This window comes from Grammomys surdaster, unplaced genomic scaffold (genome assembly GCF_004785775.1).
Source record: "Grammomys surdaster isolate TR1022 unplaced genomic scaffold, NIH_TR_1.0 130, whole genome shotgun sequence".
Classification (NCBI taxonomy): domain Eukaryota; kingdom Metazoa; phylum Chordata; class Mammalia; order Rodentia; family Muridae; genus Grammomys; species Grammomys surdaster.
Window position 1 is genome coordinate 19354392 of NW_021604588.1, and position 25466 is coordinate 19379857.

Consider the following 25466-nt stretch of genomic DNA (forward strand, 5'->3'; position numbering starts at 1 on the left):
AGGGTGCAGACTCTGTCTGAGGGTGCAGACTCTGTCTGAGGGTGCAGTTTGTATTCAATGACACTGTCACTGAAACAAATGGCTTTAGGGTTTGTTGGAGCACATGCCTGTCATGTGTCAGTCCCTATGAAACTTACTATGTCGTTCAGGCTGATTTCTGATATGCTTTGCATTTGAGTTTAGCCTTGCATCTTCATAGCCATTATTATAAAAGTAAATTAAGCTTTGAGTGACATTGTGAAAGTACTGGCTGAGTGTTTTTGACATCTATTTTATTTCCAGTTAATTAAAGTAAAGCAAATATGAAGTGACATGGGTGACTAGGCATTTGGAGGATGTACATACAGATACACACACATAAATGCCTGCATGCATACATACATGCATACATGCATACATACATACATATAAGGCAGTAGTATTCTTAGAGACCACTTTTGGTGTATTTTCTGAAATGGCAGGCTTAGGTACATAAGAAACAGTATCAACTCTTTCATATCAGCCTCAAAACTATGGAAGCCTAATAATCAAAGCCTTAGACAACACGGTATTGTCACCGTGACTATAGAAGTAGGGGACACACTTAAGCCCTAGTCTTGGAGTTCCTTCCTGCAAGAGATCAGTCAGCTGTCAAGGACAGGTTGCCCCCTGGCTTGCCACCCCTCCCTAGCATTTCTGCACAGTGACACTGACATCGTTAGCAAAGAGAGTGGCAAGAGAGTTATGTGCCTGGACATGCCAGTGTCCCTTCAATTACAACCAGTTTTCCTCATTGCAAAATAATATAATGGAAATATTTCTGTTTTTACACTTTGTCTTGACACTGTGTATAGCATCAGCTTCTCAGAGATAACCGAGCGGAAAGAGGACACAAGAAAAGCTGCTCCGTGAAAACAGCCAGCAGGTAAGCATCCAGGATGGTCTGTGTTCTCAAGGGCTCAGTGCCATTCTGTACAACCATAAAACCTTGTGAATTATGACCTGTTTATCAGAATCCATGTCAGGGTTCCCAGTGATGACTAAAAAGATGCCGTTTTGGTTTTGGTTAAATTGTTTTAAAGCTGGTGAAATGTGAGGAGATAGTTTTTTGTTGCTGTTGTTGTTTTTCCAAAAATTCGTTTAGATTCTTTTTCATCTTAAGGTACGTAAGTTGCCTGTTTTATCTTCTTTTCTAATACAGAGGATATTTTGCAGTTTACTTTTGATAGTATGTTTTCAACTTTGCATCTGGTGCTTCTGAAGATTTCATTTTTACTTAGATAACAAATACTCTATTTTTCTTGACTAATGATCAGAACGACTGCCATATCAACTTAGCACACTCTAAAGGCACTTGGGAAGGAAGTTGTCGTCTGTGGGCATGGTGATCGTCTTGATTATGTTGATTGTAGACAGTTAACTGAAAGTAGACGATAGTAACCACTTCACCTTTATGAAAAAGAAGAAAGGAATCAAGCACAAGCATGCATGTATTAATTAGTGCATTCCTCTTTGCTCCTGACTGGCTGTGACATTGCCAGTTGCTTCAGGTTCCTACTGCCTTGCCTTGATTGATCAGTACTGGCGGGCTGTAACCTGGACTTGTTATCTAAATAAATCCCTTCTCGTCAGGTTGTTTTTGCTGAGGTATTTCAGAACAGAGAAGGAGCTAGTGCAAGGGTCAAGACCAAGAGGACCAGCTTTTTATAATATTCCCCAGCAGGAAACCCACAGTTGGCCCCAGTAGCTGGAAAGAGTTCTCTCTTTCAGTCTTTCTGTTCCACTAAAAAGCAAAAACTGATTGGCTGAGGCAAAATTAACCATCATACCTTGAGCTTAGTAAGTATCTCTCGGAAACTTAAAGCTCAGTTTGTGGAAGAACAGTGGAAGTGAGACTCCATCCAACCTGAGAACGGCTCTTCCCACACCCTGTGAGGATGGCAAAAATGAAATAAAAAGGCTTGACTTGAGAGTGCCTAGAGGGGTGTGGTGTTCAGCCCATCAGTAAAGCATGTCTGTATAGGAGAGCCCTGGGGTCCATCCCCAGAACCACAAAGAAATAAAATAAGAGGGGAGGTGTGGGAAGGAGGGAGAAGCTTCCCCATAACCCTGTCATATTTGTGCTCCATGGGACTGTTTCCTTTGAGCTCCCTGGGAAAGAAACGGATTGTTGTATCTCTGCAGACCCTCCTGCTTCTCTCATGCTGCTCAGCTCTCCTGGGACTGATCCATCTCAGGGGTTTCGTGCCCACCCACCATCTTCCAGTTTGGGGTAATTGCATTCCTTTCTTTCCATTGCTCACGTATTGGAGAACCCTCAGTTCTCTATGTTTAAGCCCCTCCTCTCCCCTCTCCCGAGTCCCATTGTCTCTCTCACATACATACATGACATGACATGTCTATGTTAGAAATACACAATTGTCTTATCTGCACAACAGGTATAAATACTCACATGAACTGACTTCTTGTTGCACTAGTGGGCAATTTTCTTAATATCATAACACAATCTTCAAATGATTTTTTTTAACTTTCTACACTCGTGTCTCCAGACAGCGCTTCGTGAGCATCGTCTCATATTTATCCTTTGTCTTGATTAGTGGCTGTGCTGGATCTTCTGATCATTAATGCCACAGGCTGTGTTACGTGCAGGGCAACGTGGAAACGTGAAAATAAATATGAGGAAAGATGGAAGCTTACATTTTGTTCTCAATCTTTGCTAAATGCAACATGAAAATCCTTCACCTTCCAATTCATATATAGTATTCTGCATTCCTCTCCTGAAGCCCATTTTCTTTCATAGTATTTTAATATTATCTTGACTTTTCTTAACCCTTTTGGTTGAGTGACTGCACTTGCCTTTTTCAACTTGGGGAAAAACATAAAGGTTAGAGAACAGAACTGTAATGTATTGAGTGAGTCATTGCATTATGGGACCATTTACTCCCAAAGCATCCCAAGCAGGTACAGAAGCATGAATTCACAGGTGTGAGTCAAGGCTGAAGTGCTGAAGTGTTTGACTGCAGCACACTCTAAAGTGGGCATTGTTCAGAGATGCGCCGAACACACAGCCACGGCTGTGAACTTACAGTTTGGGCCCGGGCACCTTGGGGAAATGTTAGGAATCTTCGTAGAGAGTTTTACTCACATATCTACCAGTGCTCCTAAGGACATCGGTGCAAGGCTTCTGCATCTCTGCTTGAGGCTCCTGCATCTCCGTTCACCTCACTCACATTCGTATTCTGTGCTCTTTATATTGCTGAGTATGGCAGAATTGTCTTCTCTCGGAATCAGAAGGAGCTGTACCCAACACAATTGAAAATCTGAATTGAAAAATAGAATTGTAAGATCTTGCTTAAACACACCACATCCTAACAGTTTCAGTCCCTCACTGTCTCCCTTTTAGAGGGCCCCACACTGTAGTGCAGGGTGACCTCAAACTCACAATGTTCCCTGTACTTCTGCATCTTTAATCCTGGGACCTGAGGCATGAAGCACTACCCTGGCTTCAGTTATTTCTACAAGGAGATTTGGGCTATGTTCTGTGAGCTGTCCTGTGTTCATGCTCCTCAGGGTGCTGGACTTCTGGGTTCTTACCTTCCCTCAGTGCTTCAGGTGTTCTGCCCTGCTTACTTGGAGCAGCAGTGCTTGTCATATGTCATCCTGTCATATCCCAGTGGCCACTAATAAAAGAGCAACAGGCCGAATTAGTACCTACTGTAATGAAATCATAGATTCACTGGTCGTCAGTATCATTGATGGTGTTCTTCTAATGTGCCTGTCATTTTGTTGCTTCCTGTTGCTTCTCAGAGCATCCTACCACACTGCAGATGTGTCCCGGTGAGGGATGAGGAAGTGTTCCTCCCAGCATCCCCCTCGGGTGTTCATTTGACAAGTTCTTCTGGATTCTGCCCTACAGTGGTTATAGCTCACCTCCCTCCAGTGTTTTTCCATGCTGCTTCTCTCTCCTTGATTCTTCTCATTCACGATGACATAGGACCTGGGTTTTCCTTTGGAACAGAGGGGTTAGGTTGTCCTGGAGACAGTCATACTTGTGCTGCCCAGGCCAGCCTGGAGCTAAGCTCCTGGGTGCAGTGGTCTCCAGCTGAGCTCTGTGCTCAGATTTCTGGTGTGCTTTCCCCACTGCACTGGAGTTTTGTATTCTGTTCATTCTTGCATTGGCTTGGTGTTTTCTGTCCGTTTCCTATCATGAATCTTCGCCTTAGTTGTATTGTATTGTTTTTTGTCTAATGTTGATGAGTATTTTGTGCCACTTGATTAGTTTTACATACCTCAAAAATTTTCAAGGTATAAGTAAAAGCTCAAGAAAATGAAACTTTCAAAACAGTTGAATAAAAGCACATTTAAATATTACTTTTAGAACTTCTTATCACTTTTAGGTTTTAATAAGTAGCAGACATGGCATTTGTTGAGTCATGTGTCTGTTGAAGTGAAAGCAAAACTAAATCCTTGAGCATTGCACAAAAGGTTTTTGTTTTGCTGTTGTTTTGAGATAGGATCTCAGCAAGTGGCTGGATCTCTTTGGAACTCAGAAAGTGTCTATGCTCAGCCTATTCCAGAGTACGTAACTCTGGCCTGGATACCTCCTTATCTGTGACCAGTGAGACAGAACATGTTCACAATGCTATATGAAGCAGTTTATTGCTTATGAATGGACAGCAAGACACAAAAGAAGCAGCAATCAGTTTGAGCTTATCCCCCAGGCTCAGGAAAGATGTCTGAGACAAATGGAGTCCCTGCTGCTCCACACTGGAGGCACAGCTGAGGGATCCTAAGAGGCAGCCGCCCAGCCTTACGTAAGTCAAGGACGTGGTTCAGATGGGTAAGAGCTCAGAACATGTCCTGTTTCCAGAGGATAGTTGATCCTCATCTAAGAATGTCTCTGCTCCTAGTACCTTCTGCAGGAATCACTGATGGCCAGGGGAGAAATGCCCTCTGTGTTCCCATCTTATATTTCAGCATGTCCCTGTCGGGTTTGCTTCTTTAAAAATTAGTCTTTCCCCATGTCATCGCTTATTTAATGTTACAGTTAAATATGTTCCCAATTCTGTAAAAACTTGTGTGTAGCATCAGTTTTCTGTGTCACTCTCCCAGATTGAAAGCCGCTTCCATAGGCATGCGGGGATGCCTGAGCCTCAGTCAAGTGTCATCCTGGAGCTTTATACTGATGACTGCTGTCTTGTGCCTTGAGATCCCATGTGCCAGCCTGAGAGCCTGGGGTGACTCAGCTTGGTTACTCCCACTTTTAGATGTCCCCTTTTGGTTCTGGAGTCTTTTGGAGTGAGATGGAATTTTTCTCCTCTTTTTTTTTTTTTTACTAAGATTGGGTTTTGGCATGTACGCTATCTAATACATTGACATATTATTCGAAATCAAGTAAAAATCTTTTATTGCTGATAGTATTTAATCTGTAAATCTCCATAATATCTTTTCACTTTTTTCCTAAAGTACATTTAGTTCATGTTACATGATTGGATGCCCCTTACATACTGTGTGCGCTAATCACTTACGTGATCTATTCATAATAAAATAGAGGGAATGATTCTTTGCTATCCTCTTCCCCACTTAGTAGATTAAAATAAAACTGTATTAGAAATAGAAAGACAGTAGATTTCATCTGAGAAACAGTAGCCCCCTGTCCTACACTCCCATTTCCTACACTTGCGCATGTCTGTCACCCCCATCAAAGTAAGAAGAGCCTCCTGTCTGCACCACCTCGGCCTCACTCCTTCCACATGACAACGCCTGGTTCTGTGTTGCCACAGATGGGACAGAATTACAGCTGCTCTTTATTTGATCTTCTAAAGCTCCAAAGATGTTTGAGGATGCAGTGCGCTCGGTCTTCCCCGTGCTGCCGTTTGTCCTTTAGAAAGGACACTTAATTTGCAACAGATACAAAACTATTTGTCATTTTGCAGCTTTGCCAAAAATAAATGAAAGTATTAACGACTACAACTCTAAGCAGCTGGTAATGAATGGGAGGGGGACTGCTGGTGAGAGACGACGTGAGGATGTGGAACTGGGTGTGTGTGTGTGTGTGTGTGTGCGTGTGTGTGTGTGTGTGTAACGTTGCCTTTCACAGGAACATCCACAAACATTCCATAATCAGCAGAGCCAAATGGTACTCTCCCTGTGTCCAAGGAGATACCACCTGACCTCTTAGAATACTTACCATTTTAAACAGACCTGTCCTTGTCACACTGGCGTTGTGACTATTTAACACTATATTTTTAAAACAAGTTATGCTAGTTGGCTAGTTGACATTTTGTATGTCCAGAGAGTGACTTGGGACCACCTTTAAACGTTGACTTTAAAATGTTATCGTCCTTTATAACCTTCCTTCCCAAATTGAAAACTAGGGGAAGGCTGTATTTGTTGTAAACAGGTTCGTTCAGCCCTACAGAGAGAAAACGCTCTCAAAGTGATTTCCATTCATTCTTATGTGTGCATGGCCAAACGAATAGAAAATAGTCACATGTTCACTTTAATTAGGATGTATGCATTCCATATTTGTTTAATTGGAATACATTTAATTATATATGTGTCCTAATTAAAAAGAGCATCTGAATAACTTCGAGGGCTAGAGATAGTTAGAGCAGAATAATTGGGAGCTTCCCACATATGCGACATAAAATGGCTTTTAAGTGGTTTAATTTTCCCATTCTACACTCTACGACCAAATTACTGTATTTTATAAAACCACACTGTGCACAAATTGCCAGTGCTCGTGGCTCCTGTCCTTTGGCATCCTGAAATTCTAACCTTCCTTGCCAAGATTTTAAATGAATGACTGGAGAGGGTTATTTTAAGTTATGATTATACCAAATAAATTAGCCAATTTGAATGTTGAACTGTTGCATTTTGGTTGGATCTGAGGGACCCACAGAGAATGAGCAAGCTTACCAACTGGAAATATTCTTTGTGTCCTTGTATAGTAAATAAAACTCTAAAAATGCACTTCCTCTCAGTGTAGCTCTGATCACGTAGTAACCTCTTTCTCCCACAGATGAACTAGATGTTTTCAGATGCCTAGACATGTGCACAGGCACTGTCCCCAAGGATGGCTTTTGGATGTGGCTGTGGTCACTAATGATGGAAAATTGTTAGCATGTGTGAGCTGTTTCTGCGACCCTTAACAGAAAGAAATTCCTGGTGTGAAGTTCGTCTCCTTAAGGACAGGTGTCTGTCTCACAGTTGGCACTCTCCAAATTGGCCCAGTGATTAAGTGACCACCGACACAGATCTAACCTTTAGCTCCCAGAGATGGGTCCCCAAAGAAATGATTAAGGTGCATCTGCAGAGCTGCATCACAAGGCTGTGTCACTCCTGCAGCCTGAGTTGTCACTTCCTTACAGAGCATTTGGGGATGCTGATACAGTGTGCTCCTATGCCAAAATACTTTCCCAGACAAGCACCAGCCCAAATTCTTAGAGTCACTGGGAATATGGCTGCTTGATAGTTTATATCTGTCCTACTCCAGAATAAACGTAAGTCTGCATGAAGGCCTGTGTCAGTTAACTGTCTGGAGAAGTTCAGCATGTAGACAAATTCATTTCAGTATTCCCTCCTACGAAACTCATCTGCCACATGGAAAATCCCTTCAGTCTGCAATACTGTCTTATGTGGGTGGAATCTAAATCAGATCAACTGGATCACAATAGAACAGGAATTATCCATCAGCATAAAATGTGATGCCCATGTATCTGTAATTGAAATATTTTACTTAATAACATGTAAAAATTCTAATTTTAAGCACTTCTCACTTCAACCACTTTTCAATTATTAGATGAATACAGAATAAATTTAAAAGTAATATGAAACTTGTTTACATAGTTGTTGGTTTGCTTTTTAATCAAATTTTTTTTATATCTAGTACTTTCTTTTTTTCTCTTACCTTTTCTCTTTGGGAATAAACACTTTTGTCATTTCATATTGATTTTGTTTGTGTACCAGGCTACAGATGGGAATTTACCTTTGTTTATTTCATATATTTCTGTTCAATTCCAACTCATGCCCAATTATATTACACTAAATTAACATAATTCAACAGATGTTGATATTTAAATGTTTTCTGGCATTCAAATCTTGGACAGCTGTATTAGAGCTTGGGGAAAAGGCAAACATTTAGAGTTAAATGCTGAACATATGCTTAAATTACTAATTAGAAAGATGGTCTGAAAACTATTGATTCTCCTTCCTAAGGACAATAAACCTCAGATAAAGATTTTTGTAATTTTTTTTTTTACAGCAGGTTATATAGTATGGGCAAGCTCCTAAACTAGAGGACACAGGCAAGCCTCACAGATAGATTAGCTGAATTTCAAATTTAGTCCTTAAAAATTATGAGCGGTCTGTTTCCCTGAGCCTGAAAGCGGCCATAGTGACACCATATTTGCAAACTTGTAAACGTAAGGACCAGAAGATAAAATGGTGCATAAGGGGAAAGTGCTTTCAGTGTGTTGTCATGAAAAATGTTTATATAAGAAAAGTCGAAGCTCATATCTGCTAGTCAGCTAGCTCTGGCTCTCTTAGATAAGTGCCAGTGTGTTCGAGGGCTAATGAATCAAACAGAAAATGCACTAAGGAAGTACAAATGGCCAGCACGTGAAAACATGTTCAACATCTTTTGCCATCAGAAACATGTAAATCAAAACTTCACTGAAATTTTCTCGTCCTCCAGTCAGAATGGCTGTCAGGAAGAAGACAGGTGGCCGTAAACACTGGCATGGATGGCAGAGAGGAGATGCTAACACATTGTCACATGTACTTAACAGTCACAGTAATTCATTAGCAAGTGTGTGTGCACATGTTCATCCCATGTGTCTTCTCACCAACTGCAAATCCTGTCATCTAGACTTACACACCTTGAGTATGCCAGTTCACTTCTAAAGCACAGGCTCTCTTTATCAGCATGTGCTTGGTTTATAAACCCCAGGTCTTCTTGGGACGTTTCTATAGATGTGTTTCTCAAACATATTCACCCCAAGTACCTTTCACTACTCTAAACCTTAAGCCTCTTGCTGCCTACCCTATTCCTTCCAAATGGTCTTGCTACTACTTTCCTGTCTTTTCAAAATATAGCTTCCACATATAGGACTAGATTGTGCTGTTCACACTTGGAGTGCTTGTGTGTGTGCGTGCGTGCGTGCATATGTATGTATACATATATACATAACTATACATATAGTACATATATAGTTATGTATATATGTATACATATATACAGTGTGGTGACTCGGGTGTGATGGCTCTGATTCCTTTGTGTATGCACCCAGGAGTAGTATCATCTATGTTTAGTTGTTTGAGGAATTTATGCTAATGTCTATTTCCACCAGTAATGTGCTAGGGTCTTCTCTGCCATCCTCACCAGCGTTTGCTGCCATGTGTTTCTTCCTGACAGCCATTCTGACTGGAGTAAGCTGGGGGTTCAGTGAAGATTCCATTTGCATGTTTCTGATGGCTGAAGATGTTGAACACATTGGTCATTTGTTGTGTTGGTCATTTGCACTTGCTTGGTGTTCAGGTTAGTCCATTTACTGATCAAATTATTTGGCAACTTCTGACAAAGTCATAGTAACATCATCAGTTAACTTTAATAGTAAAGTAACTCATTAGCATGTGTGAATATGCATCACATTCACACATTTCTCAGCTGATTTTATTCTTTAATGCCTTTAATTCCCTTACACGTAACAAATTCTCCTTCCATACATACCCCATTTTCTTAAATTTGTTGTTCTTCTTGTTGAAAACATCAGATTGGACCCAAAGCTGACAAAGTTTTGGAAAGAGCTCAGTTATTTTGCTTTCCCGCCTTTTGGCATGAACCTGGTAAGTAAAATCTGAATACACAAAATAAAAGGAGTCGGGTTGATGGTCATGTGAATAGCCCTTCCTGACCTGGGACAAGCCTGCCTTGTTTCCCCACTGGCCCCATTAGGTGAACTCTTCTACCCTCTCTGCCCTTGTAACTGGCATTTAGATCTAGTAAGCCAGTCCTCAGATTCCTCTTTTGCGGCATCCTGTTTGACAAAGGGACACGTGTGTTGTCATTCATTCAGCTCTTTGTACGATGTTTTGGCTATGGTGCTCACTGCCACTCGTCCATGAGCAATGCAAAATGGTAACAGTTCTTGTGGTTTGTTTTGTTTTTGTCCATCTGGGATTACTTCTTTTAAGAATTTCTCTTCTCTGACCACTTGAATACCTTGTGGTGTAGATGATGGAGAGATGGCCTGATGAAAGCTTGGTTCTGGCCCTCCCTTTCAGTTTGCAGAGCTGGATTTTTGTTTTAGAGATAGCAGTGTGTCTCTGTCCATCAAGAATTACCCTAATGGTCGCCGAGTTGTCCTCCTTGAGGCAGGTGACACCATTGACTCCAAACTCTTCCTTCACCACAAGCTTTGCATTTTCTATATGGGAACCATTTTTTAGATTGCCAGGACATTCTTTCATTTCTGGAAACCAATTAGGATTTTTCTTTTCATTTGTTCCTCGTTGAATGTGTGCTTCATACTGATAGTTCTAGCTCAAATTCAGAACATTGTTCTGTGAGCTTTCCTTTGTCAGTTTTAATATATTTGTCTTTGAACAGCATTGAAGATATTCCATCTCAAGGGCATGGAAGTATTTTAATATGAGAATACCAACCAGCTATCTCAAAACTACACCACCATTGTGCCTTACAGTACAAATAGTCATTAAGACAGGTTGTTTTTTCTCTTTTCCTGTTTATTGGGCACATACTAAATATTTCACTGAGAATATACACTTTCTGTGTTGAAAATAAGTTAAAATTAATTACTATTTTGTCTTATAATAGCATAAAATGATGTATGTGAGGCTCCACAATCAAATATTTACAAGGAGAATTTCTCAAAGTCCAGCCGTCCTCCCAGCCTGCGTTACCCCCCGGCCTACCCCATTTCTATTCAGTTTGTTCAGGATATCGCCCTCCTGTAGTTCCAGTCTCCATCTCTTGGGAAGACACATGGACAGATGCCCCAACCTGCCTTTCCAGTGCTTTCCTGGTCTTACTCTCAGGCTGTCTGGTATGCTTCGTATACTGAGGTAAATCTGTAGCCAGCTCATTCTCTCTGGTAATTACACTCATGTCAGACTCTTGTCCGTTTCTGTCTCATGCTGACAACTCTCCGCTATGATCCCTCAGCCCGTCTTGTGTCTCTTTTAAGCATTCCATTTTATTGTTTTGCACGTGTGTATGTTTTTTAAATATGTAACGGGAGGGTGCTGTGCATGTAGGTACAGACGCCTGTGGAGGGAGGCGCTGTGCACAGGGATGCAGGGGCCTGTGGAAGCCAGAAGTGCTGCATTCAGGCTGTGAGCTGCCTGATGTGGGTGCTGGGAACCAGACTTGGGTCCTCTGCAAGACCAGCGCACACTTCTAAGCACTGAACCGCCATCTCTCCAGCCCTCCAAATACTTAATTTTAATATATCTTTACGTTATTGATACATACAGCCAGGAAGCAACTCTGTCCAGACTTCCCTCTGTACCCTTAAATTCTTTGCATTTGTAGGTACCTCAAAATATGCCAACACCATATATAGCATTCTTATTACATGCCTATTCCCATCATAGGGGCTTACTGACTGCACACCAAAAGGCACACTGACTTTAATCCTCACATCAGCTTGATGAGATTTGCTTTACTATCCTCTCCATTTTCCAGAGAAGGAAAGCCAGGTACCAGAGTGTTGAGTATTGCCTAAGACAACAAACAAAGAAGCAAGAATTGAACTTGGCTCCTTGGCTCTTTGGGCTTGCAATCCTAACCACTTTACAAACTGGGAAGGATGGACGAGTGAACACAGAACTGACAAAATGTTTCCTCGTAGAGAAAGAAACCCTTCTTTCCTTTCCTATGTTTTTTTTAAGGTAGGGTCTTCCTGAGCAGTGCAGACTGAGACCCTCTATCATCCACCCCTGAGTGTTAGGAGTATAGGCATGTGCCATCACACCCGACTTCTCATGGTAGCTGAAAGACTGAGTGTTGATCATGTATTTGAATTCTCCATGCTTTTACATTAGCCCTGTGCAGCAGTTCTTCTGGTTATCCCCCATTACATCCAAAGAAAAAGAGAAAGGGTTGAATAATGTTCGTAAGCCAGTGGTAGGTAATTACTTACTGGATGTCTTTTGTTTCCCAAATCATATTTCTAATCCCTGGGGCATCAGTTATCTTAATCTGGGGATGCAGGTCTGTTATAAACACGTCCTTACAATGTGTGAGACCCTGGGTTCAGTCCCCTCCATGGTGATTGTAGTAGGAGAGGTTGGGGGGCGGGGACTGTTGTTAGCAGTTAACCTGCCCGCTTCCTAAAACCTTACATCTTGTTTTTATGGAAGCCTGCCTAGTCTTCTACATTAACATCTTAAAGACTGTTAAAATTGGCTATGTGTGTCCGAAAACAGGAAAACATTCACAGCTCTTTGGATAGCTGATCATCTAGCATGCAATATTTGAGATTAAAAAAAAAAATACGGCTGTATATGTCTGCCAGAAGTACTATATAAAGGAGAAAAGAGAAAAACGTTTTATATTTGAAAATGGTTCTTGTAGCATGGTGTTTTCCTTCATGAGCATTGAAAATTAAGTCTTTTAAATACCGTGAGTAATAGACCTGGATTAGAGAAGTCATAAGGGAAATTTGATACAAATATTTCAGTGTCAAAACAAGTCCTGAGAGTAAACTGACGTGCACTAGCTTTCCGTGTATCTCGATTGCATTGAATTTGAAGACCCCTACCATCCTCTGCCTCTGGGTCAATTTACTTACCCAAGCCATTGTGAAGGGAGGAACTGAAAGCATCCGGTCCACAGACCTACACTCAGATGCAGGGTTATTCAGAAATGGCAACATTGTAGAATTAGAGTGCAAGTCTGCATTCAAAACTCCACCGAAGTGAGCACATGACATTATGACCCACAGCCTAAGACTCTCCAAAGAAACCTAGTATGTTTCTGTTTCTGTAAGGAAGGACTTACAGTTAGTGAAATTGGAACCAATAAAAGTATAAATAGTTATAAGAGGAAACTCTTGTAAGCTCTGGGCATGCCTAGTTAAATTTCATTCAATTACTATTTTATAAGCATGTGATATTAGCAAGGATTTACTTGCTGAGGGAAATAGTCTTCAGTAAGTCAGATATGGTCCCCACTGCGTTGATGGCATGTAGTCTCTGCAGAGCATCAGCTCATGCGTTGATGACTGTAACGTAGAGTAGAAGACACTCTTTTTTCCCTAAGGAATAAACAGTTGTTTCTAAGGCAGGCACCCAAAAAGGCCCTGTAAGAAAGGTAGCAGGTCAGTCGATTCGAGCAGATTTTTATTAGTAAGCAATTGAATCAAGATTCAGTTAAGTTTGTTTTCCCACAGTAATACTAACAGATTCAAAAGCAAAGATCTAGTTACAGTTTCACACATTTCTGACATTCTATCCCATTACTCAAACAGTATGTCAGTATGAAGATAAAAGGCTGCCCTGTTTCCCTTTGCATTTTGACTTATTCGACAAAAGCACTTTAGACAGCAGCATGACTGTGACTCCTCTGAGTGGGCTCAGTCATTGGACAGGGCACAAAACCAAGGCTGAGCTGAGTCTGAAGCCAGGGTATCACAGCCTAGTCATGCAAGGAAATTACAGAGGAGGCTTCAGAGAATGTGGCCTGTCTTGCTCTGCATTCTAGTTCACATATAATAAATGTTGAAGATTTGTTAATTATTAAATTCATTCCAGTGAATTGAAATAATAGTTGGAGAAATACTTCTTTAAAATTCCTGTTTCATTGCAATGTTGAGGGCACAACTTCCTAGCAGTTTGATTTCAACGATAGCAGCCTGTTAGGTTCTGAGAGTTAGACATGGCTGTTGGCCTGGAGTTGGTTCCCACAGTCAACTGACAGACCTTTCTGATCTGAAAACAACTAGAAGCTGCCGTCTCTGCTAAGTGTAATGACAGACATGTCACACTGTAGATATAGAGGGAAAGAAGCTGCAGGGAAGTGGGATCAGAACACTTAAGAGACAAGGAAAACGGCTCCTGTACCCCTGAGAACCAGCTCAAGACTACAGACGTAGGGAGGAAACAGGGAGGGCAATTTGGCAAGTAAATAGATTGTTTCTGCTCTAAAGTTAAGACTAATACATAGCCTTGGTGACTAGCAGAGGTACTATAGGAACCATACAGGTATGGAATACATACTTCTGTGGTAGTCCCTCTAGGTGCAGGTAGCTCTTCCCTCCAGACGTTAGTGTGTTCACCAGTGACCTCTCAGACCCTCCAGTGAATACCCGCCCAGCTACAGTAGATGCTTCCAGTGTCACACAGCATAATGATGTAACTAAAGTAAGAATGTTCTTCCAGACTGTGGATGGTGCACTTGAGGCATGACACCATGCAGGTACCTCCAGTTGTCACAGGTGTCCATCACCAAGCCAGGCTTTCCATAATGCACAGAAAATACCATAGCAGAAAGTATGACATGTCTATGACATGGAATCATGACCAAGAGAAAACTCATGATCGTGGGCTCACCTGAGAATGCCAGTAGATTTCAGACCCTAGGACCTGTAAGCTTTTAAGTCTGAGATAAAAGTGGGTCTTTTGTTCTAATACACTATTATATAGGTAAAGCAAACAGACCCAAATGCTAAAGAACAAACGATCTTCTCTTAACCAGGAAACAACAACATAGTTGTTATTTTAAATGACTTCTATTCTTTCCTTATAGCTTATTGATACAATCATGTGCATGTGTGATAATTTACTGGATCACATATTTGTGCATTGCGTTTAGGAACAGCTCACGGAGCGTGCCTCCAGGTGGGTTGTGTAGCAGCATGCTTTATTTTCCCTTATCTGTGTGAACCTGGATAAATTGTTTACCTTTCCTGTAGCGGAGGCTTCTTACCTACAAAGTTGGCATGGTAGTATAGTAGAAGCAATAACTGACACTGTGTGTGCAATCTGTCCCACATATTCTACATAGGTGTATCTAAAGCATATTCCCCAAAATATTTAACGTCCATACTAGTTGGCATAATTTCTGAATGTATGGAAACCAAGCCAAAGAGAAGTGACATAGCATGCTGAAGATTGTTGAGCATCCTTCGCCAGCACTAACAAACATGGTAGCCAGGGACTTCTTCAGAGATATAGCAGGCAATTTGAAATAGGAGCTTAACAGGGACAGGCCAATAGACACGTGGTGACTGAAGTTACTCCCGGGCTTTGACACAGATTCACCCTCTGCCCAAACAACTTGCATTTATTAATTCCATTGCATGTTTTGGGGGGTGGGGGGTTGTTTGTTTGTTTTGTTGGTTGGTTGGTTTTTCATGTATGTATCATATGTCTTCGTGGGGACTTGTTGCAAAAAACATCCAGTAATAAAACGAAGAAAAATGCCAGCACACAAAAGCAGTCACCAGTATGTCCCTCCACAGTTCTCAGAACCTCTCACCCTGCACATGTGTGGGTGTTCTCACTTGTGTGCATTAGTTTCGGGTCTATTGAAAAGAAGTTGAATAAGTGATGCAGTCACTGTTGGAATACAGTATGTGTGAATACTTGGAGGGCACTTTGTCCAAACTTCTGTTGTGCATCATATTGTACTATAAAAGAGCCCTGTGTATATGAGATATTTAAAATGTTATATAGAAACTGTTTTTTGAGACCGTCTCACTGTAGCTCAGATTGACCGAAGTCACCGTGTAGCTGGCCTTTAGCAGTGCTCTTGCCTCAGCCTCCTGAGTGCTGAGCAGACGTGAGCCACTATGCATAGCTAAGTGTGCTGTAGATGGCCAGTTTCAGTCCCCTGCTCCCATTAGTCAGGAAACCCACTCTGTTAAAGGATCAGAACCAGGTAGGATCTGGCCCAGGGAGAATAGATCCTCCCATTGCTGGGAGGGTTGCTGGGAAACTGTCGTGTTGACCTTTCACACTTGGTTCCGAAGGCACTAGGCCATGGTGAGCACAGTAAGCTGGCTCCCACTAATCGGACAGACGCGTCAGGAGTAGCTGAAAGGGGCTGTGTGGTGGCAGGAGAGCCCATGTCCAGGGACAGAGCTCTGGACAACAGAATGCAGGGTTAATAGATGCAGGTTGCCGAGTTTCCAATGGGAGAAGCTGCTGCAGGAATCTTAGAAAGAGCCGTATGGCAAGCTCAATGTTTTGGTCCTGAATGTGAACCCTAGGAGGGTACAGGCAGTGGCCTGTTTCTGAGGGAAGTAAGATGTGGGAAGAGTCTCAGTGAGATGATAATGCCAAGGACAGCTGAGGCCTGTCACTGTAGCCTGTCACCTGCTTCAGGGCACTGACCTAAAACACAACACCTTCACGGAGACTTGGTGTGGGATGAGGCAGAATGGGAAGCCAGGTGATAAAGTTTCAGAGAGGAAAGTATCAGAGCCAAGACTGACAGTTCCCAGTGGAGACTTGCTCTCTGTGTCCTGGGAGAACTGACATAGAAGGGGCTCAGTAGATCAAGGGCTTGCACACAGTCGTGAGGGCAAGAACTTGGGCTCCTCGGCACCCACATATAAATCGGGTCTGTGATCCCAGCTCTTGGGAAGTGGAGACAGGAGATCCCTAAAGCAAGCTGCCTAGCTAGGCTGAATTGGCAGCTCCAGTGAGCCTGACTTAGAGGAGAACGTTTGAGGGGACACCAACTTCTGAACTACACATGCATGTGCATGCATGTGTGTATACATACACAGCCATGCAAGGACACATGGGGAGGGCAAAGGAAGGTGGCGAGGACAAGGGCTGCTTTAAAAGAAAACACTGAAAACAAGGATTTGAGTCCTTGTCCTGTTAAAATATTGCCTGAAAGTTCCTCATACTTATGTGCATGGAGGCCGGAAGGAGCAGTGCTGAGCCCACCCATCTGCTCAGTGTAGTCTGTGGAGACAGACTGACGATGGGGAAGGGGGAGGGAGGGAGGGACGTGGGAGTCTAGAGAGGGATGGCCACACAGGGTTGCGGTTTGCAGTGCTGTCCATCTCTCTGCCACCCGGGCGCTCCTCCAGTGACAGCACAGACCCGGCTCACTTCGTGCAGCTGAGGCCCTGTCCAGGCAGATATTGTCCCAGCTGACAGTGAGCGGTCTTGCCAAATGCTAGGGCCGTGGTCACATCTGCTTGTCTTCTCTGTATCTTGTCCCAGGCCTTGGGAACACATTGTATCCAGGGGGCAGCTTTTGCAAGGCCTAGTGCTTTGAAAAGCTGCTCTTTGTAAATGCATGCATTGAAGAGACAAGTTCCTGTTTTCTTGCCTGTAGTAGTATTGTGTTTGACGTGGCCTGCCTCGGTGCTGTCAGCCCCTGTCAAAGCCACACTCTCCTCTCCGGCAAGGTGCTTCTCCGTGGGGTTTGTCATCGGAATCTTGTTTTGGATGTTTTTGTTGCTGTTGGTGTTGATCACTTTTTCTTCCCTCCAGATGACATATTCATTTTCCTACATTCAAACCATCTGAAAGGCTGGCTGGCAGCAAACAATAGGATAAGTCAGACACAGTTTATTTAAACAGCAAAACAAAAGCGAAAGACTCCCAGGACACTGGTTTTCTTGTGGTTAATAACTACCTTGTAAGAAGCCTAGTTTCCATTTGTTCTCAACAGAGAAACCCAAGCAGACTTGGTCCTTTGTCTGCTTACATGGTAGTTGTCTAGACTGCAGCACAGACTCATGTCTGGCTCCTGGATGACTTGAGGATGCTGAGCAAAACCTTGAGCCACCCTACATCTCCTCCTCTTCCAGGCAGTCTGCAGCTGGCACAGATACATTGTGCTAGTCACTGGCAGTTTTTAGACAGGGCCTTACCAAAGAATAATTTAATTTTTTTTAACTTTAGATGTGTTAATAGGATATTGTATTGTCTTTAAAGTGCCCCAGTGCCTTCCCCTCCTCTTCCAAAAGGAATTGGCTCTCAACCTTGTGCTGTGCAAAGAGAAACGGCTCAAGTAGACTAAAGACACAAGGCTGCCTTTGAGACATTCATTGACTTTAAATTAAAATCATAACTGCTGTGTTTTATATTAGCCATGGCACCTGAATAACAGACCAAGCTGCTTGTAGCTGCTCCACCACCCATGTCTGAAATGAGGTAGAAGAGGGGCCAGCCTCAGTCAGCCTGTGCTCTTGCTGATCTGCAGCCCCGATCACCCCACATGCAGGGCACTCACTTTCTGGCTCACATCTTAGGTTGCCAAGGCCGTTGTCTCTGACTGTAGTCTCCATGTACAGTTATTTCCCTCACTGTGGGCCTGTACTGGGTGGGCAGGATTGTTGAAAGATGGCACTGTGTTCTCTATAAAGATTCTCAGTTTTAAAAGAGGGTAGTATTCTTGAAGTCTGTCACCCACAATCTTTAAAGTGATTCTTGCTAATATATTTTGAATAGTGTGAAAAATGAAGTTTTAAAGATAAAGTTAACCCATTTAAGTGCTTAGCTTATGAACAGCTATTTCAAGAACAGTGTTGGGTGGAAGCTGGCAGTACTGTAGTCAGGGTGGATGGTCAGAGGTAACGTGATTGCTGCACATGGTTGAGGAACTGAGTTGATATCCTAACACCCAGAGAAGAAGCCGAGCATGATGTCTCAGGTCGAAGCCCAGTGCCTGGAAAGGAAGACAGGATCTCCTCACTCACTGCCCCTAGTCTAGCTGAAACAGTCAACTCCAGGCTCATGGAGAGACTGACTAAAGAATAAAGTAGAGAATGATAAGGACACCAGACACTGACTGCTGGTTCCTCACACACAGGCACAGGCACACACATATACACACACACTCGCACACACACTAAATAAAAAAAAACAAACCAACTTTCACCATTTTCTTGGTTTCAGAATGGTCTCTTCCTTTCTTTTTTAGGCATTCCTGTACTGTACTAAGTTTTTCTGGTGTAAGCTCTAGAGAAGGGAAACCTGATTCTAAGCTTTGGCAAAGAGATACCAGTGGAATGAAACCTGTGAAAGCAGAACCAGGACAGTAGCTCAGCTGGTAAAGTGGTTTAGTGTGTAAGGACATGGCTTTAACCATCCAGAAACAACAGCATGGCCTGGCAGCTCGTGCCTGTGATCCCGGTGCTACGGAGGCTGACACACTCATGGGTCCCTGGCTGCGTCAGTAGACTCCAGGCGAGCAAACAACCTGAGGTGGATTTCTGGCATCTACACATGGGCACACACACATGCATGTACACACATGCTCGAACAAGTGGTGAAAGGGGGATTTTTTTTATTATTATTTACAAAACAGAAAGCTCATGGCTGTCATAAGAATAGAAAATGGAAGTATTGAAATTTATTGAATTCATTAACTGGGATAAAGTGGCTGTTATTGGAATTTAGGAGGAAAAGCCAGAGAAGCACAACTGGAAGAACTCCAGTTTGCAAGTGAGCTTGAACCTGGCCTTCCCAAGGCTGGCCGCTTGGCCTTCAAGACCATCACTTTGCCTTTCTATAGACAAGAGCTGATCCTTGTTCCTTCTGCTCTTTATACTTGAGAGCTGTAGGATTGTCCCAGTGGAATTGGAATTCGATGGCTTAAAAAGACCCCAATCGTATACTTTTATCATTGGAGAAAGAAATCCTACAGGGTGTGTGTGTGTGTGTGTGTGTGTGTGTGTGTGTGTGTGTGTGATCTCTACTAGTATTTAATAAAGCTGTCCTTGCCACCACCACTGCTAATTATTTTGTTGATTTTCAGCATCATCTTCTGTTTAGACTTTTAATTATTCTCATGGTAAGCGCTGCCTGCCCCTCTTTCTTCCTGTCTCCATCTCTCCCTCCCAACTCCTGGCATTTCCCCCACCTATAGAAAAGCCTCTGCTGAGTTCATAGTGCATACTAGTAAATTCTTGCTGAAATCACTTTGTACAATAGTAAAGGTCTCTCTGGTTTCCTTACAATGATTAAAATGTTTATATGGTTTATAAAATTGATCATAATCGTTTATTTATCTTGAGATCATGAGGCAGTTTTTCCCTCTCCAATCCAATAAATGTGTTATAGTTTTGTGTGACAGTAACCATTTGGGAGCAAAGCCAAACAAATTTGTTAATTCACTAATTTTTTACCTAGAAATGTAGTCTGTAACAGTGAAGTAAGCGGGAAGGAAACTGTGATGCTCTTGCTCGTTAGGCTACCCTGCAGGCTCCATGCAGTGTGTGCCAGCCTGCTGTCTTATGGCACTCACTCACTGCAGTGGGGAGGAATTTGTTCAGCTGTATACCGTTTGCTCAGCAAAGTCTTTCATTATGTTTAAACATAAATATACATATATAGTTATAGTATAAATATATGCCACTGTCTTTATATCACATTTTATATTTCTGAAATATCAGGCTATTTTCAATTTGGATTCTTTCAAACCTCATGCTACGACCTCTGTGTAAGAGTAAACCAACATGTGCTTTAAGTGAATACGTTATTTCTGCTCCTTGATCTTCAGTCCCTGTCTCAGCCTTGCATCCAGGGTTGTGGTCCTGGAAATGAGCACAGAAACCTTCTGTGGTTTGTAAAGTTTAAGATTTTCATTCTTTGCATTTACCCTTGTAAGTTCTAATTGAGCCACTATTTTTATAAAACTTTTTAAATCTAGAAGGCTAAAGTTAGAATTAGGTTATTATAACAGGCTCACTGGTTCAAAAGTTAAGAAGGCTGGCCTTGAGTTCTTGTGTATCATGTCTCTGCATATCTGTAACCTAGGTCATGTGAGGCTGTCTAAGAGCAGCAGCCGTGCATCTATGCATTCAATGTGTTCTCTCCTGACGGGTAAATAATTAAACCATTCTAATTGTGTGAGTTATAAGACAGCATCACCAATTCCTTCCATCTATTTAAAATGTTTTAAAAGAATTCACTGCTGCATAATATCCTAAAAGAAATTGATCATACTTTTCTGTAATAAATGTCGTCCTGACAGTAAAGCATTAGCAACCATTGATAACCTAGCAACAATATTGTGATCTCCTTAGATAATTAATCTTCGCTATTTTCCTGTCAGAAGCAACAGTGCTTGATTTTATGTTGAGCCAGAAAGATTGCCAGTTTTGAAAATTAAAAAGCATTCCTTTTATATTATTCATCCCAGTAACAATTTATGATGGTGCATTTAGCTGCTGAACGCTTGTCAACAAGCGTAATTCTGTTTCGATATAAACAAGATTGGTGGTTTTACTATGAGAATGTTTTGATTTAGGTTCAGATTATACAAGCTATGTATTTATGTCATTCCCTCTCCTTTGTTAATAGTTTTTATTTCTTCTGATAATTACTTGTAGGCAAACAAGCATGCATTTAGGATCCCTGTGCACGGGAGACATCAAAAGGAGGAGAAAGGCTGCCCCGTTGCCTGGACCCACAGCAGCAGGTGAGACAGAACGGGTTGGAGTGAGGCACCTTGGGATGCACGTAAGTCACCACAAATAAAACACGAGCTGTTCATAATCCCTCCTGCAAGAGAGGACGGCTACAAGAGTCTGGAAGGCAGGTTTTTGTCTTTATGTTAGCATGTATAGCCCGTTCATCATGTGGACCTGGCAAATAGCTGATCAATGAGACACATGCTGTATGCTCACTCAAATGGGTGGGATGAGCAGAGATACAGAAACCCACAACTGCGTCTTTGGCAGGCTTGAGGACATTTTCAGACTTGCAAGGGAAACGGCCTAAACAGATGAGAGGACAGATAGCTCACTGCCGAAGTCTTTGTGATTACTAGGTCTGAGAGGTGGGTATTGGAGAGTCACTGTGTGACTGCTAAAGCCTACTTTTTCACAGTAATGCCCTTAGCATCCTGAGTGTGTACATATTCTGAGGATATGTGAAGGCCTCCTTTGGCTCTTGTCCCTACCTTCCTACCTCCTACCCACCATCTCTTCCTTCCTGAAATAACCTTCCTACCCTTCCAGGCAGAAGCTGAGGTTTGAATATGATTCATGGTGTTAGTACACTTCAGTGCTATTCCTGTGGGCTCAGCAGCCATATTCTGATTAGAATTTTCCCACATACAATGTGAGTGAACTCACAGGATATTATAAAAATATTTGTCCTTTTTTGTTCACTAATAGGTATTGCCTGATTATCTCTAGAAAATATCAGAGACAAAGCTAAAGAGGCCATCTGTCACAAATGCCATGCCATGTAGTTATCAAAAGGATCATGTCCCAAAAGAAGAAAGGACTACGAGGAAGGAGTGGGCAGTGTTAAGAGATAGTAATAGGAGAGCAGGGCCTATCAAAATACATTATATGCAGTTATAAAGATGTCACATCAAAACCCATTATTTTATATAATTAACACACACTAATACAAAATGAATGAAAAAAAAAAAAGAGACCTCTCTTGCATATACTGACTTCAACCCAATTATGTGTCTGAAATTTATAGAAGATGCATCCAGCTATTACTATGGAGAAACATAGAATGTTCAGGAAATCCTTATAAAGTATAGTATCTATCCATAAGGAAATGAAGTGACATTTTAGGTCTAATAGATATGACAAGTTCTTCTAGTGTCTCCTGAGGCCGAGACAGGATTCTTCAACATCCCCATTCCCAGTGAGTGGTCCCCTGAACTCTGACCTCAGTGGGAAGCCACAGAAGGACAAGTCCTAGAGATACTACTTATGGTCTTACGCGGTCACAGTGACAAAGTAGAAGCACCCTGACACACAGCACCTATGTGGAGTGCACAGGAGCAGTACGTGAGGAAGAATCACATAGTTCTTAGTACAGGAGCGTTCTTACTTCAGAGCTCAGGACATCAAAGAAACCATGAAGAATTTAGACAGAAACCTTAGCTGTAGCCCAAAATAGTCTTTTGTCAAAAGCTTGTGCCAGCATATTCCAAATAGTGTCCTTCAAGTCTGTTGAGAGTTTTTTAAGATTTGAGATTTTCATTTTACTACTAGACTTTAACTCATGGAATAAAGTTCATAATTATTTAATGTGTGGTGGTGGTGGTGGTGGTGTTGATTTGATTTTTTTGTTTGTTTGTTTTTGTTTTTTAGTTACTCAGAATGCTGTGTCACCCATTTTAAGTGTATTTTTCAAACCTGTGTGCAGCAGTCTTTTCAAAGAGGAACAGATGTAGGCAGCTGAGGGAAAGTCCTTGATTTCAGCTGAACACCTCCAACACTGATGCAGCCTGAGTGAAGGTGCTTCTCTAGAGACAGTCAGAAAGGACATGACAGAAATACACTCGGATTATGCAGTTAGGCATGGTGAATAGAGTTAGTCACAGAATACAGCATATTTTACATCTACAAATGTCCCAGGCTGTACTGGTCTGTAGAATTCCTCTTGAAAGAATATTCTTGGGGCTAAAGAATTGGCTCAGTGGGTGACAGTACATGCTGTGGAGACACGAGGACCTCAGATTCCCAGCAGCCACCTGTAAAGCTAGACACTGTCAGGAGTGCTAACTCCAGAGCTGTGGAGGGCAGAGACAAGAGGTTCAGGGTCAGTCACTGGGGCTTGTTTAGTGCCGGCCACACTCCTGGCTCAAAGAGAGGCGGGGTCTCATGGGAATAAGGTAGAGAGTATAAAGTGGGACACCTAATGTCTTCCTCTGGGCTGTGTGCATATGTACCTACACATAACTGTGTATACCATGCACACCCGTATGTTTTTGCTGTGTTCACAGGTCCTTGCAGACCTTCCAAAAGACATACCTCCCTGAGATGCACTCTTGGGTTCCTTTCTTTTAGTCAGCACTGAATGTAAATGAGGAAAATTAAAAAAAGAATAGAAAAAAATCTGATGAAGGAGGGAAGAAGAATCTTCATTCTTCTACGACAGGTGGATATTGTTTATCATCTTCTCTGATTTCTCTGTAATTTATTATGAAAACAAATAGCAGATGTAGAAGGAGCTTACCAAAAGCTTGCTGGAAATGTACAATTGGGAACGTGTAGTTTGCCATCCCACATTGGATCTGTGTAAGTGGATGACTCTCATCATGAGCAGTTGTGCAAATATATTCATGATAAAGGGTAATGTCCGTAAGACGCGCAGAGCTGTCAAAAATCAACCCCCTATCTGATTTGCTGCTGCTAAAGTGGGGCCACCCTCCAGCCCTCCAAGCCAGAGTGCTGAGCGGAATTCAGTCTCTAGAAGTCTGCACCAGCCAGCAGTGCTGTTGGGTGTAAAGTTACTAATGGTGACAGGAACACCAAGTTTATTTCAGTGCCTTAGCTTACTTCCTGCTCCTTCCCCTAGTGTTGAGTATCGACAATGTGAAATGAATATTGATATGGTTACATACTTACTTTTTTAATGTGTGGCTCGTTCTGCCACCTTCAAAGTCACATACCAAAGCCAGTGTGTGTCTCCAGCAGAGGCTGTGGATTCAGTGTTATAAATGGAGGCATTCTAAAGTGAGGGCCTTGCATCAGGGTGAGTTTACAGTCTGAGAAAAGCCATCTGTAAGGCGAGGAAGCAGTGAGCAGCAGAGCAGGAAGATGCTGGTCACTCTTCTGCAGGGTCAGTGCTGTTGGCTCTGGGTGTCATCGTCAGTACAAGTCCAAGCCTTTTAAGGATTTGATGATAAACATGTTAAATAGTTTTGATGAGATATGGTACCAACCACACTTTGATAGCCTCCACTCTATGGCACTGAGATTAGTGCTGTTTTCAGTTACTGATGTCTGAACTGTTTAGTTTGTTATAACCTAAAACTCCATTACAAAAAAAAAAAAAACAAAAACACTCCTCCAAACACAGTAAAAGACTATTACGTCATTCTTTTATGGTTTTATCACTTAAGAAAAGAAACTAGTTTTACATTATACCTTCATATAAATTTAAATCATAATTTTCATTATATAAAATGTAAGTACAGGGCTCGGTAGCACATGCAGTGAGCAAGTGGATGCTAAGGATTAGCAAGGCCATAGGTTCTGTCCTCAGTGCCTCAAAATATAGTAAAGCAAAAAGAAAAGAAGGGAAATACATATTTAAGCACCCAATTAGATTGTTTTTTATTTACATGAAAAATGTGTGTGATATTACAGGTCAAATAATTGAAGCATTTGACAAACAGTGGTCATGCCTCCCAGATTCTCTCCTCTTGTCCCTAAAGTAGATGCTGAGGACATAATTACTACTCACAGTTTTGTTAACATTGGTAATAATAATAGCTCTGACCCTGGCTGACTAGCAAAGGGATTGGAAGGAATAAGGGAGAACTAATAACTGCTTTCTGAGTAGGGGCAGAGACAGGTGGAGCTTGCGTTATATGGGAAGTAGCTCTTCACCTCCCCTTCCACTGGCTGCTGATCCGACATCAATACAACACTTTAGGAGCCAAATTACTCAACAAGCTGCCAATTAGGCTTGCAGTCAGCTGGATAGATTAGTGGCTGAGAGGCCAATGCAGGATTGTGGTCTCTTGAGCCAATTACGCAAGTGAATCCCTCCACCAAGCTCTGCTCTGT

General features: G+C 42.1%; 1 protein-coding gene across 6 annotated transcripts in view; it reads left to right on the plus strand.

Moving 5' to 3' along the window:
- Positions 1–25466, plus strand: part of Gpatch2 (G-patch domain containing 2) — a 135368-nt gene that overhangs the window by 104248 nt on the left and 5654 nt on the right. For 2 of the 6 annotated variants that reach the window (XM_028757832.1, XM_028757841.1), the window contains exons 8-9: positions 834–904; positions 21309–21397. In XM_028757832.1, coding sequence (XP_028613665.1) covers positions 834–904; positions 21309–21397 — 160 coding nt within the window. Of the gene's footprint in view, positions 1–833; positions 905–21308; positions 21439–23674; positions 23919–25466 lie in introns of those variants that run through there. The other 4 variants (XR_003710091.1, XM_028757857.1, XM_028757870.1 and 1 more) reach the window with 4 other exon arrangements.